The sequence below is a fragment of the Notamacropus eugenii genome, chromosome 1, assembly GCF_028372415.1.
Source record: "Notamacropus eugenii isolate mMacEug1 chromosome 1, mMacEug1.pri_v2, whole genome shotgun sequence".
Classification (NCBI taxonomy): Eukaryota; Metazoa; Chordata; class Mammalia; order Diprotodontia; family Macropodidae; genus Notamacropus; species Notamacropus eugenii.
Window position 1 is genome coordinate 195,011,485 of NC_092872.1, and position 19,860 is coordinate 195,031,344.

Sequence of the window (19,860 nt, forward strand, 5' to 3'; positions counted from 1 at the left end):
CCGCCAGTCTGAAATAATGAATTGTTCCCCCAGTTAATTGTATTGCTTTGATAACAAGGAACTGTGCTGGGCCTAGAGAACACAATAAGTGGATTTCATCAGATGATTTGTGTGACGTTTTGAAAAATGATCTTCCATAGTGACCCAATTTTAATGGAACTATAACAGCATGCCCCAGGATGTAGCCTTCAAATTGAAGGAAACATCCCTGGGTATTGTTAGTGTTATGTAGAATGGGATAGTCAGCATGAAGCCAAGATCAAAGGGAAGAAATTCCTGGTGAAAAAGAAAATTGGACCCTAAATAAAATACAGTAAACCTGTTTCTCTTTAAATAAAAAGAAAAGTAACTGAAGAGAAACCTCCAACTACCTTTCATCATTTGAGTAGCTCCGAGGAGAGAAAGTACTGGTTTTGGAATAAGAAGACAGGATTGAGTCCTGGCTCTACCATATATCTTCTGTGTGACCTTAAACAAGCTACCTCATCTCTCTTCTCAGTTTCCTCATCTGTAAAATGAAAATAATAGTGCTTCAGCTACATACTTAGGGTTATTGTATAGATCAGAGGTCCCAAACAAAACTACTCAGTGTGACCTGAACCAAATTTAAAATATAATTGGGAAAATTTTTTAAAAATATAATGTAGCATAGATAATGTTAACTTGTGGTTTTCTAAGTCTCTATGCAGTCATCAGGGATCCATTTGTATTTTAGTTGGATGCCACTGGTAGATGGTCTCACAAATCCCTTTTAGGTCTAGATCTACGATCCCAAAGCCATTTTTATAATGCGAAATGCTACAGAAATGTTGACAGCATAACCTCATTGTTGTTCAGTCATTGTTCAATTGACTCTTCCTGACCTAAAATACTTTTTAGGTTTACCATTTCCTTCCATAACTCATTTTACAGATGAGGAAACTGAGGCAATTAGGGTTTTGTCCAGGGTCACACAGTTGGTAAGCATCTGAGGCCAGATTTGAACACGCATCTTCGTGACTCTGAATCTGATGCTCTATCCACTGTGCCACCTAGCTGTTCCACCTCAGAGACAGTACTACTTATAATTGAAATAATATTTCAGTGTCATTAATGAGAAAAAGTTATTGTGCTTTTTCTAAAGCATTAGAAAAGAAATATTAACATATTTAAATACCTGCATTCATCAACATTTACTAATAAGTGCTGGTGTTTAGAAATGGTTCGATCCAGTTATCATGGAATCTCACACTATAAAGGACCTCAGATATGTTCTAGTCCAGCCCTTTTTCTTTTAAGATGATGTGGAACCGAAGACCTTATAGCTGAGTTCCTCATCTTAAAACAAAAAGACTGAATTAGAACATATACCTCTGGGTCTCTTTCAGCTCTCCATTGATGACCCTATCCACTAGGAAGTAAATTGCAGATCTGGGATCTGAACTCAGAGGCCTCTTTTCATTCTACCAATGCTGCTTGCATTACAAATGCTTTTGAAAAATTTCCATACAAAGATTTTTTTCCCCAAGTAGAATTATTATTACTGGCAAATCTATATATAAATGATCGTAACTTATACTTTCCCAGGAAAGTGTGCAAGACGCAAATAGTAATATAAATATATCTAATATATTTGAGAACATATATGCATATATATGTACATAAACACATACACATACATACATACACCTGATCTGCAGTTTTATCCAACCACTTTTGTCTTATTTGTCAGCTAGGCACTGAAGTGTTGTTTATGATGCATGATTTTCAACCTGAGCATGTATCCAATTTTAGAAATCATTAATGAATCCAGGAAATGTTGGTGAGAGGCACTACTTTAATTAGGCTTTGGCCTTCACATACCCTGATATACAAAGATACAGTGACAGCTTTGGATTAGCACAGAATTTCCTGTATTGGCAACCAGAACTGTGTATTTCCCTTCTGGCAGTGGGTTTTCTGTCAGTAAGGCAATATTTGCAGCCATGTGCAAATGGGAAATGGATTATTTTCAGGGTTTCCTTGGACTAGGTAATATGGTAGTTTAATGCATGAAATGAGTTCATATTTGGATGTTTAGATGATTGAAATTAGTTTAAGTGGTCTCTGTCCACATTAAAGGAGACATAGACTATTTCTGTTTGGCAGCCTCTGTATTAGATAGGGCCAGGGATGGAGCGGCAGAAGGGCTGTAACCTGCGATAGAAGTATAATAGATCTGTGGGAAGTTACAAGGTATCTGCCTGCACTGAACTTTTACCTTAGTTATAACTCAGTCTATTGCTTCTTTTTTAATGTCTTCATTTTTTAAAAAATATGTTATAAGGAGGGTGTAATTCAGTAGATAGTTGTTGGTTATTTTTTCCTGCCCATTCAGTTTCTCTCATTTGTTTTATTGGATTGTCATTTATATTTAAAATTATGATGGTTAGGGTTGTCTTTCTTCTCTAGTTTTTTCTTTACTATTAATTAAGTCTCATTTAAAGTCATTATTAGGTTCCTAGGATATCTTTTACTTACACTACTTTGATGCTAGTCTCTCCTCCCTACCTTTTCCCAACTCCTGTTAACCTTCCCTATTCCAAGTTATTTTTTTTAACTTTACCTAAATTGTTGATTTCTCTCTTTTTTATGTGCTTGGTTACCTATTTCTTCCCTTCTTTTGTCCCGTACTTTTCTCACCCAGTTAAGGAAATATTTCAGTCTCTTCCTTCTCCCTACTCTCCATTCTCTTCTTACTGATTTGCTTTTACAGTACCCTTTTCCAGAAAGTTTTCCTTTGCTTTGTCCTAGTCATTATTTCTCTTTCCTTCAAGTTACTTCTACCTTTATTTTCTGATGTATTAAGTATATTTTTGTTCCTTCTCTGTGTTCCTCAAAGAGCTAAATACTTCTAAAGTACCTGGTTTGGCATCTTTTGTCTATCTGATTTCCATGTTATTGCATTTATAGATCTGTCCTGTCCTTTTTACTATGTGTGCCTCATACTTTGAAATATTAATTCATTAGGGATTGTCAGATGGAATCAGAGTCAGTAGTAAGAGTTTAGTCTTTGTTTACAAATATGAGTCCTGGCCCAACCCCTTTGCCCTTATCCTAATCAGTTTCCATCTGTAAGATTTCCTATCCCATATCCCATCTCTGGCATGCTGTTCCCCAATTTTACCACTCTGGATTCTGTTGTTGTTTGTCTTTTGTATGACATCAGGGAGGTGATGCCATGAAATGAAGGCAAAGTCCGCCACAAAGTCCTCATCTCCTGGAGAAAGGAACCTATCTCTTCATCACTAGGAATTCTCTTAAATGGTATTTTCTTCTCACATTCCTAATCTGTCCCCTCCTTTGTCTCCATCCCATTCTCCTGCAACACCTACCCACATTTTGAACGATAGACTATAGGAATTGATATTCCTCCACTATTTAAAAACTCAGTAGAATTACATAATTTGCTATCCTCTGTCCCCCAACATCTCCTTCCTCATTTGTACAACCTCTCACTCTAGTGTTACCTCACACAAAGAACGTTGATTCAATGGATGTAGTACTTGGTGCATCATTTCAACTCTTCCATTATCACTTCTCCTGATTCTTTAGGTTCCTTTTAAATCTTCAGTCCCTTATCAGGATTTTGATGTTCTTTGAGATTTTTTTTCCTTTTACCACAGAGTTCAAGTCTTTTTCTGTTAAAAAAAATAAACATAAGAGAAGTGATTTCCTTACTTGGACTTTTCTTGCTAACTGTGCTTATTTACCTTTGTTCTAGATTGGGTGATGTTTGCAAGTTCAAGAATTTGCTTGTCTCTAGTGTTTCATTTGTTTGTTTTTCATGGGAATGTTTCAAATGTCTATTTTTTTTTATCCATCTATTTTTCTTTAGTGATTAGGTTCACATTTGCAGGATATGTTATTTTTGGTTGCAGCTTGAACTCCTTTGTTTTTTTTATTTTTAATAAACTATTCCATTTTCTCCTCTGATTTCTCAAGAATATGGAATAATCCCATGTTAATTTCAATTGTCTTTCATAGTTAGAAGTATTTTTCCTAGTTGCTTGTACAATCTTTTGTTTGCTATTAAAATTGTTAAATATAATTACCTCCTGCTTTGGAGCTTGTAACACAGGGTGTTATTTTGTTTTTCCTGGAGACAATCTGTGAATTCTCTTAATTCTTCTTACCAATGTCTTATTATCTATATTCAGAAATCCCTGATACTTTTCTTCTCTTATTTCCTGAATTATAATATGTAGGTTATTTCATTTTTCATATTCTCCTAGGAAACCTATGGTCCTTCAGTTAACTCTATACATCTTGTTTTCAAGGTCATTTTCTTTGACCTACATAGAATTTATGGTATTTAATCATTATTGCCCTTTAATTCTCTTCTGAAAAAATTTCCATCACTTTAGTATTTTGGCGTCCCAAGTATGTTATTGTCTCCCTTAAACAGATTCTTCTTTGGGGAGATTCTGCATCATATGGTCCATTTTTTCTTCAGTGCTATTTGCATTTTCTCAGCTTTGCATTGAGAGATGTTGATCTTAAATTCTTTCCCAATTTCTTCTTTTAAGAGTTTTATTTCTCTTATTAAACCATTTGCCATATGATCTCTGGGGAGTACGTATGTTTCCTTTAATAAGATAATATTATTTTGTTTTTCTTCACATTGTAATGGTTTGACATGGGTTAGTTGCTTTCTTTTTGAGCTTTTATTCATTTTTCTTTGTGCATTTATGATCTACTTTATGATTGATATGCTTGTACGTTAGATTTTTATTCAAGTTATTTCTCTTGATCTTTAGCTTCTCTTTTGTACTCCCCCTTTGGGAATTCTCCTCCTTCTCTCGCTCTTCTCTCTACGTTGTTGCACAGCGCTGCTAGATAGTTTCAGTCAGACCCTATCCTTTTTTTGCCATCTAACATATCTCAGAATGAATCGGGTGGTGTACATCTTCTGCCTTTCCCAAGACTTCTATCCATTCCTTGTCTTCCTTCCTTACTGTTGCTCGGTAGAAAAGGTATTTGTCACTCACTGTGGATTAGTGAAGAGCAGGTGGAATTCAAGCAGTCTTTGTTGTGTGGGTTCCCTGTCACTCAACCCTGAGTTCTAATTCTATGAGTTTGCTTGTGTTTACTACAACAGATAGGTGGAATCAAGTCTACAATTTTAAAGTATTATTTAACTTCTCCAGTCAATAATTTTAAAAAGTAATGATCATCATCGTATGGGGAAAGTTACTTGAAAAACTGACTGAGATATTCAGTGTTGTACAATGCAGAGGGCTATATTTGCTTTGTAGGTTCAAGTTCAGTATAGTAAAACACTTTATGAAGTCACAGGATAAAAAGATTTAGAGAGAGAAGGAAATGTGGAGATTATCTGGTTCAAACCTTTTATTTTTACAGACAAAGAATCTCAGACTCAAATAGGTGAAGTAATGCTCTCCAGTGACATTACATTCATATGTTACACTTTGTTTAGCCTTTCCTGATATGAGACTAGCCCCTAAGTTTCCAATTTTTGCCTTCTGGGAAAAGAGATGCTATAAATAATTTTGCACATCTATGTCCTTTTCTCTTTGATTTCTTTGGGTATATAGGTCTCCTAATGGTATAGCTGGGTCAAAATGTATGTGCATTTCATTAAATTTGGAAGCACATTTCCAAATTGCTTTCCAGAATAGCTGAACCAATTCCCAGTTCCACCAACAGTCTAGTAGTATACCTAAATTCCCATAACCCACTCAACATTTATCATTTTCTTCTTTTGTCATCACTACTAGCATGACAGGTGTGAGGTGAAACTCAAAAGTAACTTTAATTTTCATTTTTCAAATTATTAGTGATTTAGAGCATTTTTCATGTAATTTTTGATAGTTTGGATCTATTGGGCAATGACTCCTATTTTTCTGAAGTTGAATCAATTACTCATAGTTATTGAATATGAGATCTCTATCAGAGAGACTTGCTGTAAAGATTCCACCTCCCCACCCCACCCCCCCAAGTTAACTTACAATTACCCTTCTGTAGCTACTACTCCCTTATATGTATAGTCTCCCCTTACTTAGTTCCTTAGGGCAAAGACTGTCTCATTTGTGTAAAAAGGGCCCTTTTGGTAAAGATTTTCTTTTGGTAACTTGAATACTCCTTTTCTTATGTTAGAGAGTACATCTAAGCAAATGTCAAAAGTTAAAGCACTTGATTTAATTTTTAATTAAAACTTTTTCTTTGCATAATATGGCTCAGAAGTGCTCTCCTTCCTGAAGAATATCATCACTTGTATACTTAAAAGATCAACTCATGTTCAGAATGTAAAAATAAAGGGGTAACCCCACTGGAGCAACCGTGGTGTTTTGTCAAACGTTGAATATTGATCTCCAAAAGGATTTCTTAAAAGATGTTTGCTCCTCTCCTCATATTACAGATATTGCCTTTTTTTAAAAAAAAAATTGGCCAGGTTACTTTGGAATCTGTTTGCTACAGAAGGATTTTGGATAATACAAAAAGTATTTGATAGCTTTAATCTTGACAGTGAAATTCACTTGACAGATGACCTACAGTAAAAGAACAAGAAACTAAGCAAGATTGTATCTACTTTAGGATGATATGGTTGAACATTCAGGTCTTCTCTTGGTTTCTCTTCTAGGTCTTGCGATTGCCAGTGCCCTCATAGACATTTCACAGCAGAAACCAGCAGACAGTAAAGATAAGTCTTCAGGAGTCCGAAATCGAAAACATCACCTTTCAACACGTCAAGGAACTTGTGTCTGAGGTCCAGAAACTGCCCTTGTATAGTCTGTTATTATTTTTCTTTTCAGATGGCTTCCATTGAAAGCTATCCCACAGCCTCAGTTTTGATGGAGGCAAAAATCTCTGATCACAAATTCAGAGTCCTGGTCCTTTCATACGTATAGCCAGCCGTACTCCAAACCAGAACACCTTGTGGGCCCAAAGGCAGACATGAAATGAACTTTTAGAAGAGCAACAGAATTGAAGTTCACAAACAGGAAAGTCCATTGTTTCATTAACCTTAAACATATCAGAGATACACTTGTATCAGTCATGGAAAAAAGCTGTAAGTAGATTATTTCCTAATGAGGATAGGGGATAAGTATAATTCTTGGGTGGGGGGTAAAGGGGGAAACTGTTACAAAACTGAAAGAAAAAAATGTTTTTGATTCCTGAATGGTCAGAATTATACTATTTTCTCCATATAAGCAAATTTAGACTAATCAAACATAACCAGGAATTGAACCCATTGCTATGGATTTAGATATTGTTTTATCTCACTATAATTGTGAGAGCAAATCACTAAGTTAGTAGAATGTAGGTATTGCATTAAACACTTTTATAAGGCCATATTATATCAGAAAACAGTCTGGGAACATGAAGATTATTTACCCAACTGGAAAACAGACTGAGCTGAGCCAGGTTTGGTGGAGAGCATGTGCCCTTCCACAAGAGGCTTATTACAATTCTGAGTGAAGAGAACATCCCTGCTTTCCATGCCATCTGACTAACTCATTATCAGAGCTGATAGAGCATGGAAAAGCCTGTCCAACAATCAATTTCTCCCTTCTTTCCAAAAACAGCCTCCAATATTTCAAACCTGAAAAGAGTATAAATTGTTATTTTACAAGTATGCAAGCTTCTGTTCCAGTATGGAAATATTTTAATTGCCTAAGAATCATCGCATCACACCAAAAATGACCTACCTGCAGCTTTGCCAAAACTGTAATCTTCATTTGGTGTTCCTCTCCTAGTTGCTGAATTTTATTTCATCTGTACCTTCCACAAATGCAATGAGCTACATATTTTAAAGCTGACACTTCCCAATTTACAATGTGACCTCAGTTCCACATGCCAACTGCTTCACTTAGAATATGATTCGAGAAGAACATTTGGTCGCCAATGCCAACAGCATTCTTGCCTCTAAACATGAGTCCAAGATACTGAGCGGGCCTCCATGACCGGAGCACTGGCCTACACCTAATACAGCTCCTTAAGGGCCCACACTCACTGTATTATCAAGGACTGAAATATCTGAACTGATACAAAAAGAAAAAGAATTTTACAGTAACACAAGCTGAACTGGATCTTATTCTTGTGTGGCTGATAACAGTTGACTCAAGCTCAGTACTTTTCCTAGAGCTTGATTGGAATTGCAATTTCTCAACTTAATGTGGAGAGCAACAGCTGAGGAGTCCATGCCTCTTATAAATGACAATTTTACTAAAGAAGAGAAGATTTTAAATTATAACTGATGTTCAATACTTGATGTGTATTTTCCATTTTCTTTTGATTTCAGGGAGGTAATGACATTTTGCTGTTTTCAATTGACTGCATAGTAACTTGCATGCCATGGTGGTACACTAGCAGAATAAGACCCTGTTGTGAATTTCTGTGCTTATTTCATGCCATTTATTACATAGAGATTTGGCTTAATTTTGATGAGGACTAAATGTACAAATATATCAGAAATAATCATATGATAACGTAGCTACATCTTACACAGGACTGTTAGGTTGTATTTAACCATGACTATCACTCTTTTTATAATTAGGCATTTACGGATTATGAATAATATGTATCCCTTATGTTGGCATGACAGTTCAAGTATTTCTCATGTGTTAAAATACGAATCATCCTTAGAGTAATTCCCTCAATGTCCTGTGGTTTTTTTTAATGATTACTTTGAACTCCTTCTGTTATTCCACCCCATAGAAAAAGGTCAGATGGGCTTATTTTTTATTTTTTAAACTTTTACTTGAAACAATCATTTAGTGTTACCATCTTTGAAACATTTAAACAATTTTTTGATGTTTTAAATGAAGATTTGCTCAAGAAAAAGATAAACGAACATAACCAGTGATGACAAAAATAAGCACTTAGAAATTGAACTATGTGGCTGTGCTGTTTGTTTCATTCTGTAAGAGTTTTCATGACACATGGTTTAATAGCAAAGATATAGTTTTGTAGGTTTCAGGGGGGAACCTGAGGTAACTATGTGTTCAGAGAGGTTAAGATAATGGCATTCCCTTGAGAGAAAAATTATTTCCATCTACCTGAAATCAACTTTGGTTCACATAACTTGAAAATGTGAACTTTTCATGATTATAGTTTCTATGACAATGTTTAAATCTGACAAGCATCAGTAAGACATTTCATTAGGTTGATTAAAGCCATACTGCATATACTGTGGTCAACAATGATACTTTTATTATGCAACATTCTCATAGCATGTCAAAGAGTTCCCTAATAACCAACCTCTGCATCCTCAGATATGTTCATTTGGAAAGACTCTAGGAATGACCAGCAACTGTTTGTCTCTGGCATGGATGTTTTGCTTGTTTATCAAACCAGATGTTAGGTTATTGAAAATATGCAATTGATAGGGACAAAATTTTAACAGCCTTAAATGATTGCTTCTCTTACTGGCAAATGCCCTAGAAATAATAACTGTAAATCACTTTGGTATTGCCCTAGCTTGTAGACTTTGTGATTTTACAGGTGTAGAAAAGTATAGATTATTTAAATACAAAGAAATACTCAGAATTAACCTGGAAGAAGTATTTGAGAAAAGTCTAAGAATTCTCATATATGGGATAAATGTGCCTCCAGATGGGTTTGCTAGGTTTTAAATAACCAGGACTTTTAAAATTGGCTTAAATAAAAACCTAGTTCTATAACTACTGAGTGACCCTCAGATACTTGTTCACCCATTTCCTACAACTTGTTTTCCAAATTCATGCATTGATTTCTTGTCAAAAGTTATTTTTTCTTTGATAGGAAAATCAGGAGCTTTTTGCACATAAATATTGTAGGAGAATTTTTTTTTGTTAAGATTAAACCTAACTCAAGATATCAGAGATCACCTCTGAAATCTTGATATTTCTAATGATATCCATCAGTGACTGACCCAACAGTGACTGACTGTATGTCTAAATCTGCCTATTCTAAATTGTTTATTTCATCATGATATTTGTCAAATTACTATATCCCATAAACTAACTGCCTTCATACTCATACTTCTGTTGATGTTAGTTTTCATTTGCAGATTGAAGAGTACAAGGAAATGTGGACTGAGAATTTTATTATAATTTGTTTTGACTGCTGTAACATGTATATCTATCTTATAGACATATAATATATGCAAATCTTCAATTTGTACAAATGAGTTACTTCTTTCTCTCAACTTCATTTTTATAAACTTCAAAGATCATTTACATTAGGAAAAAGATGGATTTTTCTAAAGTATTACAAAAGTTCCCCTTTAATAATAAAATCTTCACCATACTCCCTCTTATTCCGACAGGCTAGGCAACCTCTGAGAGTCTCTTGCAAACATAAGGTTCTGTCGATAATTCTATGAGGTAGGATAGACTAGGAGTCATTTGGATGAAGGGCTGCCTGCAGGAAGGGTCACTTATTAGATAGTCCTTGAGGTACAAGGCATTTCAAATCAAAAAGGACCTCTGCTGAAAAGGCCAGGTGCCAAATGTGTCTGAAGCCATGAAGGCTTCTTCTGCAGCTATGGAGGTAATGGTTTGGGAAGGGAGTAGTATTGGGTCATTGGCAGTACAACTGGTTTTAAAGCATTGTTTTCATTAAAATATTTATTTTCCATATAATACTACTTTTCATTGATAGCGCCATATAAAGTCAGTGCTATGGTCATTTTAATTCCTTTACATGTAGGGGTCAAAACTAAAAAAGTTCTGACGTACTACAGAGACTAGATTGTTGACATTCAATGAGTTACAAAAAGAGCTTTAAAGGGTGTTTGGATTTTGGAAATGCAAGTATTGTATCTTTCCACTTCAGTTATAGTGAAGGTCACATATTCTTTTGGCCTCTTCTCTCTTATTGTACAAAACGTACAATAACCAAGAACCTGTAAAATTCTCTCTCGTATCATATAAAATCTGATTAATGCTATTTGTCCGAGTGGATTTCATTGCCTGTGAAAGACGAGAAATCTCCATGATAGATCTCATTCATCCCATATTCCTTGGTCTTTTCCTCAGATTCACTCAGTGGTGGACTAAGTAGTTGTCCTCATCACGAGAGTTCATAGGTAAGAACAGAGGCATCATTCGGAAGAGACCAAGTGCCCCGTGTCCCTCTCCTGGTTACAGAAAGAGAGGTTGGATATAAATATAAATGTCTCTGCCCACAGAAATGCATGCATTTTTAAAATTAATTGCTCTTAATTAATACTAAAGTCAAGTGCTTGCCAAACTCCTCTGAGTCTAACACAGGCAGGAGCTGTAGAGTTTTCTAAAAATGGGCCTATCCTATTGTTTAATTTCAGTCAATCATGAAAACTCACCACCACCTGGACTCATTTTTTTTGACAGTTTTCTATCTGATCTTTATACAGGAAGTAGCCAGTCACTTTCTTCTCACTGTCGCTCTTCTTTCCCCATGTTGGGGGGAAAAAAACCCCAAAACTCTAACTTTCTAATCATTATTCTTAACATTTACATAGCGTTTTAAAGTTCGCAAAGTGAATATACATAATATATACACACATATATATGCACATATATGACATACACATACATAGTTATTTAACCTTTAGAACAACCCTGTAAAGTAGGTGCTATTGTTGACCTCTTTTTGCAGATGAAAAAACTGAGGATAAGAGAGGTTCAGTGACTTTGCCAAGGTCACACAGCTAGCACATTAGGTAGAATTTGAACTTAAGTCTTCCTGGCTCCAAGTCCAGCAACTTGTTCTCTCCTGAATCAAACAATATACATGATAGCCTAACAGAGGTATTCCAGTCTTTTTTTTTTTTTTTGCCTCCTTTTATATCCTGCAATCCATTTCATTTCTCAGGGCTTTACTTATTTGTAAAGTGTGCATTGGACTAGATGGCATTTAAGGGCCTTTCCAGCTCTAAATCTATCGTTCTTTCTCACTGGAAGTCTTCCGATGGTAGGTGACTGACTGTTTGTTGGTCACCAAGAGGTGATTCTTATTCCTATGGGCTAGGCAGCCTCTGAGAGTCCCTTGCAAACAGAAGTTATCTGTCGATAATTCTATAAGGTAGGATAGACTTGGAATCATTTGGATGAAGGGCTGCCTGCAGGAAGGGTCACTTATTAGATAGTCCTGGAGGTACAAGGTATTTCAAGCCAAAAAGGACCTCTGCTGAAAAGACCAGGTGTGGAATGCATCAGAAGCCATTAAGGCTCCCTCTGCAGCTGTGGAGGTAATGGTTTGGGAAGGGAGTGGTCATTGGGTCTGCTGTACAAGCGAAGTAGCCAAAGTCCAATGGTGGTTAAGCGGGCCATGACTACTGAAATAAGTCTATGGAGATGTTCCTTCAATAACACAAACTTTTTATTGCTCTGAACCATTTTAACTCTAGAAATGATCAACTTTTTTACTCACTCTCCCTGGAGGACAAACTTTCTTCACAGAAACCACCTCCTGTCTGTAGATAAAATGAAGCTCAGTCTGGGGCGTGGGGTGGGAATGAGGCACTCTGTTTTATCCCCCATGACTAGAGCTGATCAAAAAAGAGAAGTGTTGGCTTCAGTTTTATAAGATTAGTTCCCTTCATGTGCAATACTTGCCATATCGTAACGTCTATACATTCCCATTATACTTTGTTTTGGTTTGGTTTTTAACCTTTCTCATTTATGGCAATAGCAGCCATTTCACTCAGGCAGAACTGTTTAATACAATAACTGGCTTTAAAAAAAAGTTAGATGTGGCTGTGTGCATGGTTAATTAATATGAAGCCCCCTCACCTGTATGCATGAGGAATGGCTGGAATATTTCTTCAAAAAATTAATGAGTGAATTCATGTAATGTTTTTATATTTGCATGACCTCTTTTGCACAAGGATGTCTCAAGATACATAAGTGTGTTTGCTCCATGGAGATACATGTGTGTTTGCTCCATGATCTATAGTTACTGAAAGTTCCACATTATCCAGTATCAGGGACAGGACCTGGTGTCAGGAGAAACTCAAGTTTTAATGTCAACTCATATGCCAGATCTTTTTTTTAACTTTGGGCAAGTTATCTAATCTCTCCTTTCTTCAGGTCCTAGATCAGAAAAATGGGATTAAAATGCCAACCTACCTCACTTAGATGTTGTGACAGTTGGTGGTGTTTGTTGAAAGGAAAAAAGCAAAATATGGTTATAGATTTTTCTGCTTTTACTATCAGTATGTCTGGGTATGGATTCAGTAAATCCTCTACAAGAATCAGTTCCTTCTAAAGAGAGTGTTTGACCCAACACAGCATATATTTATATGCCAAAACTCCCTTTCCAATTAAGCTGAAATCAATACCATTGGTATAATTCTTCTAATAATTCCCAGCTATGTTTTGTTTTTTCCTCCCTTACCACACTCCAGGTTTGTGGATATCCAGTATTTTAAATAAGACCTGATATCAAATGTTAAGTCATTAAGTTAAGCCTGCTTTTCTATTGTTAAACAGCTCTCTTGACCTTGATCATCAGTTGGTCAAGTTCAAGAATGGATCTTTGAGAGTGCAAAACAACCCTATCCAAGAGAAACAGCAGTGTTTTTAAAAAGCAAACAGAAAACATTTCAGAGATCCTCTTCTCTTTGTGCTTCCCTGTAACAATGCTGGTTGGCAGCAATGATTTTTTTTTTCTTGAGGAGATCAGTTTGTTTGAAATACGGTGGCACTTTAAAGTGAAGGCCAGCTGGAAGGACACCAATAAAAATACCAACTCAGCTTAAAACAATTTGATTTCAGCTCTGAAATGAAATATCTGCTGTACACATATATAATGGCAGGCAGGATATTCTACTTATCAAGACTATTCCCTAATGAAAATCACAACACTAGATTTCATTTGAAACTGTCTTTCCTTTGTAAGGGAAAAAAAAAATATCACGCTCCCTCCACCCCAAACCCACACACACAGAGTAACCATCTATCTCAGTAAAGAAAATCATCACTCAGTACTCAGTAACTGCTCTGATTCAATACTTCTCTAAAATCACTGGTGCATTTTGACCTTTCCATAGAAAAAAATATATTCTGCATTGACTATTTAAAGGGCTAATTATTTTCTATTGAAGGGCAGGATAGTGATTAAGGAAAAAAAAGTTTCCTTATATTGTTTTCCAATTTAAACCAATTCAACAAACATGTTAGTAGCCACTCTGTTCCAAATTCTGTTCTAGGGCTTGGGAGAAACAAAGACAAGTATGAAAATGACCCTCACCCTCAAGGTGCTTATAGTCTATTCAACTTCTGATGATTCTACTTATTGGGAGTTGCACAAGTCATGGAGATGTTTCTGTAGGTCAGACCTTCATAGGAAGGGGAAACAATCAGTTACCCAGTAACATGACTCCTTTTCTAACATCTAGAGGATGATTTTGCTGTTAGCTTTCATGTTAACCAACTCAAAATAGCTTATACAATTAGCATTTCTAGGAAGCCTGGGGACATTGCCTGAGGCAAAGTCTATGGAATAGAAAATAATTTCGTTTTCTTTGAAATATAGGGTGCAGGAGCCCATAGGTCCATGAGAGCTGATAGGTACATTTCAAATTACCCCTCCCCGTCTCTATTTTTTTATAGCCTGTAATCTTAACATCGTTATTCCCTTACATTGCATTAATGGATTTTAGAACTGCTGTAACTTTGATTTCTTCTTTGATCAGACTAACTCTCTATATAAAACTTAATAGCTTGTAACATTTGCTCTAAAGATTTAGTTACATCATATTACCAATTTTTTGTAAAGAAAGATCAAGCACTTTAATTTTTTTTTAATTTTTATTTTCCTTTCTGAATCCTCTTCTTCCCTCAAGGCCCTCCCCCACCTATTGTGAAGCCATAAAATATCATACCCATTATACATATTAAGTTATGCAGAACATATTTCCACATTAGCTATGTTGCCAAAATGCAAGAAAAATAAAGTGAAGGAAAATACGTTTCACTCTGTACTTAGAATTCATCAATTCTTCTAAAGGCAGATAGCATTTTTCATCATGAATCCTTGGGAATTGTCAAGGATCATTATATTGATAGAGTAGCTAAGTCTTTCACAGTTGATTGTTGTTATAATATAGCTTTTCCTGTGTACAGTGTTCTCGTAATTCTGTTCACTTCATTTTGCATCAGCTCATATAAGTCTTCACATTTTTCTGAAACCATCCCCTTCATCATTTCTTACAGCTAAATGGTATTCCATAATAATCATATGCCACAATCTATTCAGCTATTCCCCAATTGATGGGTATACTCTGTTTCTAAATCTGTGCCACCACAAAAATAATTGTGATAAATATATTTTTACATAAGAGTCCTTTTCCTTTTCCTTTAATTTCTTTGGGGGCACAGACCTAATAACAGTATTTCTGGGTCAAAGGATATACACAATTTTGTAGCCCTTGGGCATAGATTCTACAGAATTCTTGGACCAATACACAAATCCACCCACAGTGCATTAGTGTAAATATTTTTCCAAATCCCTTCCAATATTTATCATTTTCTTTTTCTGTGGTTTTAGCCAGTCTGATGGTTATGAGCTGTTTTAATGTGCATCATTCTGATTATTAGCGATTTTGAGCATTTTTCATGTGACTATAGATAGCTTTGATTTCTTCTGAAAACTACTTGTCAACTGGGGAATGGTTCTTGTTTTTATGAGTTTAGCCCAGTTCCCTTATATTTCAGAAATTAAACCTTTGCCAGGGAAACCTGCTGTAAAAATTTTCCTAGTTCCTTGCTTTCCTTCTATTTTGGCCACATTCATTATATTTCTTTAAAATCACGATGTTTGCAATTATTTAATCTTGGGGTTGATATGGCTAACCATTGATTGCCCTTTGTGGCTCATAAAGAATCAAAGACAGCTCTCCCCCATTCAAGTTGAATTTTCCCCAAAGATATTTACATTCCATTTTGAACATGTTTTCTAGAATTGAAAAGGAAGTTTAAGTTACCAGATGAAGTCCTGATGGCATAATAAAATATAAAATCAAAGCTTAGGATAATTATTGAAATCTATAATAACAACATTGTAATGAGTTTTCTTTCCTTATTTTATGAGAATCATGTAGGAAACCACGTATTTAAATTAAAAATATCCATAATCGGCTATGGATCTAATCGTTTTATCTTTTCCCTAATATATTGTAAAATCCCAATCTATTACCTATCTATTAATTAAAGTATAGAGCTACAGATGAGGACACCAAAGTTTTCTTCCCTTTCTTCCACTAATCTATTATGCAACTCTTGGCCTGTTGACATGTCAGTTTCCCCATGTGTCCAAAATGGACAGTGTAATACTCATCTACCCTCATTAAGGGGCTATGAGAATTCATCATTTTACTTAACTTTCAAATACCCTGATCCAAGGTGTCATAAAAGGGCAGAGTTTTATTATCACTAGTTATTTTCTGAGTGCTACCTTTGTAGGGAGTTTGATAAATGTTTTAAAATTGAGACATTGCCCAAGAGAAGAAGAGCTCCCTGACTGACATCCCCATAGATTACAGGACTTTAATGAGGTCATTGCTCAAAGACCTTCCAGCTAATTTATGGTACTCTTTCATATATTTTATGCAACCTGAAAATTACACACCAACACACACATGCACTTGACATGTGTAGAAATTTAAGGAAGGCTTTACCCCAATACTGCCTAAATGGATGGCTTATCAAAGTGAAGTTGTTTCTTCTTTCATAAAGTGCCATCTTCAAGGAGGAGGGGGATTTCTTATAAATAATATGTGGATCACATTGCACTGACCTATGGAACCTGAGTTGTAGCTAGATAATAAAGATTTTAACGGATTGTTACTGAAGTGAGAAATGGTGGAGCTGTGGCCTCATACTTTGTAGTTTTCCTTTTGAGCTGCTTTTTGTGGTGTTTTGTTTCTGTTTGGTACTTTGCTTCCCCCCCCCCCCTTTTTTTCTCTGTTACACTTCAAACTGTAAAGTTGCTCTATCTGTCCACAGGTATCTGACATCTTGTCAAGTGATCCTGAGCCGGAAATATTTCACACAAAGTACTTAAATTTGTATCAATAAAGAACAGCTTGTTCCTTATTTCTCAGTCAATATTGGCATGTGTAAAAACCCCTTTAAAGCTCTTATCAACATAATAAACTGACTCCTCTCTCTCCTTTCCAGTTAGTCATTACCTGGATATTTTTCTTTTCGATAAGCAATCCACAATGTGTTTACTGAGGCTTGCATTGATATTCCCCTCTGGCTCTGGGGGCTCTTGCTTACTTCAAGCAGCTCCATGGTGTGTACCCACAGTGCAGTGTGCTGCGGAGCAGGCTCCTAAGCCCCTCTGGAATCCAGCATTATTTGTTCTCTCACTGTTCTAAAGGTAATTAAGGAGCATTGCATGTTTCTCAATTAATGATTCTTCATTCAACAGGGGATCTTTGATGCTAATTTGTTTTAATCAGAACCGAGGCTGCTCGAAAGCTCTAAACAATTCAGTGAAGAGGAACTCAGAATTTTTAATCAAGTGGAAGAGATCTAAATGCTGCGAGGGACACATCCATCATAAGCTTTCACTTCCTGTTCATTTAACTTTGTGCTTTCAGATCACATGAAACAATGTGTTAATCATCGAAGAAAGTTGACTGAAATTAACCCAATAATTCCATCGTTGGGGATGTCCAAAGTGTTCTCCAGAAACAACCACGTACAATTAAAAAATCTGTTCAAGATTTTTTTAAACAACAATTTTTTCATTGCAAAAGAAACAAACAAACAGAAACAAAAATGGCAGCAACCAAATATCCAACTGTCGGGGAATAGTTAACTAAATCCTGGTACGTAAATGTAATTGAAGTATGAGGAATACAATTAAACCAAAAAAGGCCATTATGGAAATCATGCAAATACAAAAAAAAAAAATTATCAGAAAAATAATAGTACATCTTAACTGTGACTCTGTAAGAGGAAAATTGAATGGGAACAAATTGACAAAGAACCCTGATGGAGACAAAGAGGAGGTGACATTTTATGTTTTGAAAGTCATTTATTTAACTGTAAATAGTTGCAAAGTCAGTTTAATTAGCTGTATTGATGTTTAATATTAAGTTTATAATAAATCATTTAAAAAGAAAATTGAGATTAAATGATTCAGTCCTTCTTACTTGTATGCATAGGTGTGTGTGTGTGTGTCTTCATATTGTTGTAAAAAGTGGGGCAAGCACTCAATTGATGGCCCCATAGATAATAATGGATAGTAAAGTAAAGGTACATGATATATTTCCTCAGGAGGTAGTTTATTACAATAGATCACATGTATAAAGAAGCGATGAATATACTACGTAGCTCCACATCATTCTTCAAGTATTGTCACAATTTATAGATGAAGCACAGAAAAGGTATGGAACCTTGCTCAAAGTTACATAGCAACCTGATCCCCATGAAGAAAAACCAATCACAGAATTTCAGAATTGGTTATATCTTGGAGTGGGGAGGGACTATGAAACTGGTACCTATGGAATGTACCTATGGAACTTTAGGTACATTATAAGTTAAGTACAGTTTTGTGGGATGGTTTAAGAAATAACCTACTGTGTCTAATGTAATGCCCATAAGAAGATACGTGGAATCTCTGAGTTGGAAGAAAGCTCAGAAGGCAACTAGTCCAATCCATACCTGAAAATGAGATTTCCTCTAGCACACCCCAAGCTGACAACCATTAGCTTCTGCTTGAAGACATCCAGAAGGATACCTCCCAAGGCAACCTATAGTCTGTTCTGAGCCTGTTCTAAATATCAATAAGCTTTTTTCATGTTTTTACATCTTTTTTACATTTTTGGCCTCTATACCTTCTTCTGCATTTTTTATCTATGCAACAATAGGTTCATCTTTTTTCCCATTTAAAAAAAAATCCTTCAGATACTTGAAGTTAGCTATTCTGTTCCATCTCAACCACAACCACCCATTACTACCATCAAACCTGTTTTTCTTTAGGCTAAACTTTGCCAGTTCCTTCAACCATCATCAGAGGTCATTGAGTGTGGCCTGTAACTCCACAGGAATTTCCCATGCAGTGTCACAGACAAGTGGTCATCCCATCTACCCTGGAAAACATGTCTTATTGGGGAACCCATGACATCCCTGGGCACTTTAGTCTACTTTAGATTGGCTCTCATTGTTAGGAAATTTTTATCCTTACATCTAGGTTCTCTTCAACATATGCCCATTGATCATAGTTATACCCAAATACTTAAAAACAGCTATTACCCTCCCCTCCCAAATCTCCCATTTTCTTCAATCAATTCTCTTAGGGAATAGTTTCCAGTCTTCATTTTCCAGTTTGTCAGTCTCCTATTTCCCAAAATACAAACCCTGGAACTGAGTGGAATATTGTAGTTGTATCATAACCAGAGTAATGTCAGACTATCATCTCACTAGATTTGGAAACTATTCCTCTCAATATAGCCTACAATCATATTAGTTTTAATTTTGCTGTCAACACACTGGGGATTTCAATTGAGCTTGTGGTGACCTAAAAACCCTTAGTTCATAAGATCGCAAACTCACTATTGTATTACAGAAAAGAAACAAACAAAAAAACCAAGTTAAATTAAAAGGCAGAATCAAGGACAGATTTATGAGGGTACACCATCAATGACCTTCCTCCAAGTTTATATCCATCCAATTTGAAACATAAGATCTGGGACTTTTCCCAATCCTTACACACACTGGTAAGTTGGCTCACCAAAAGGCAGTTGCAGCTACTCCCCTCACGATTCTAGGAAAGCCTGAGCAGTTAATGGTGGTAATACTCTTTTTTTTTTAATTTTATTTACTGATTTATTTAACTTTTAACATTCATTTTCACAAAATTTTGGGTTCCAAATTTTCTCCCCTTTTGTCCCCTCCC

The 19,860-nt window shown here is 35.7% G+C and overlaps 1 protein-coding gene across 3 annotated transcripts in view; it reads left to right on the plus strand.

Annotated features, from left to right (window-relative positions):
* Positions 1-19,860, plus strand: part of ATRNL1 (attractin like 1) — a 1,361,117-nt gene that overhangs the window by 1,207,593 nt on the left and 133,664 nt on the right. For 2 of the 3 annotated variants that reach the window (XM_072623377.1, XM_072623406.1), the window contains one exon: positions 6,623-18,087. The exons of the other annotated variant lie outside the window; for it this stretch is intronic. In XM_072623377.1, the coding sequence (XP_072479478.1) occupies positions 6,623-6,747 (125 nt within the window). In that variant the 3' untranslated portion in view covers positions 6,748-18,087. Of the gene's footprint in view, positions 1-6,622; positions 18,088-19,860 lie in introns of those variants that run through there. 3 annotated transcript variants of the gene reach the window in all.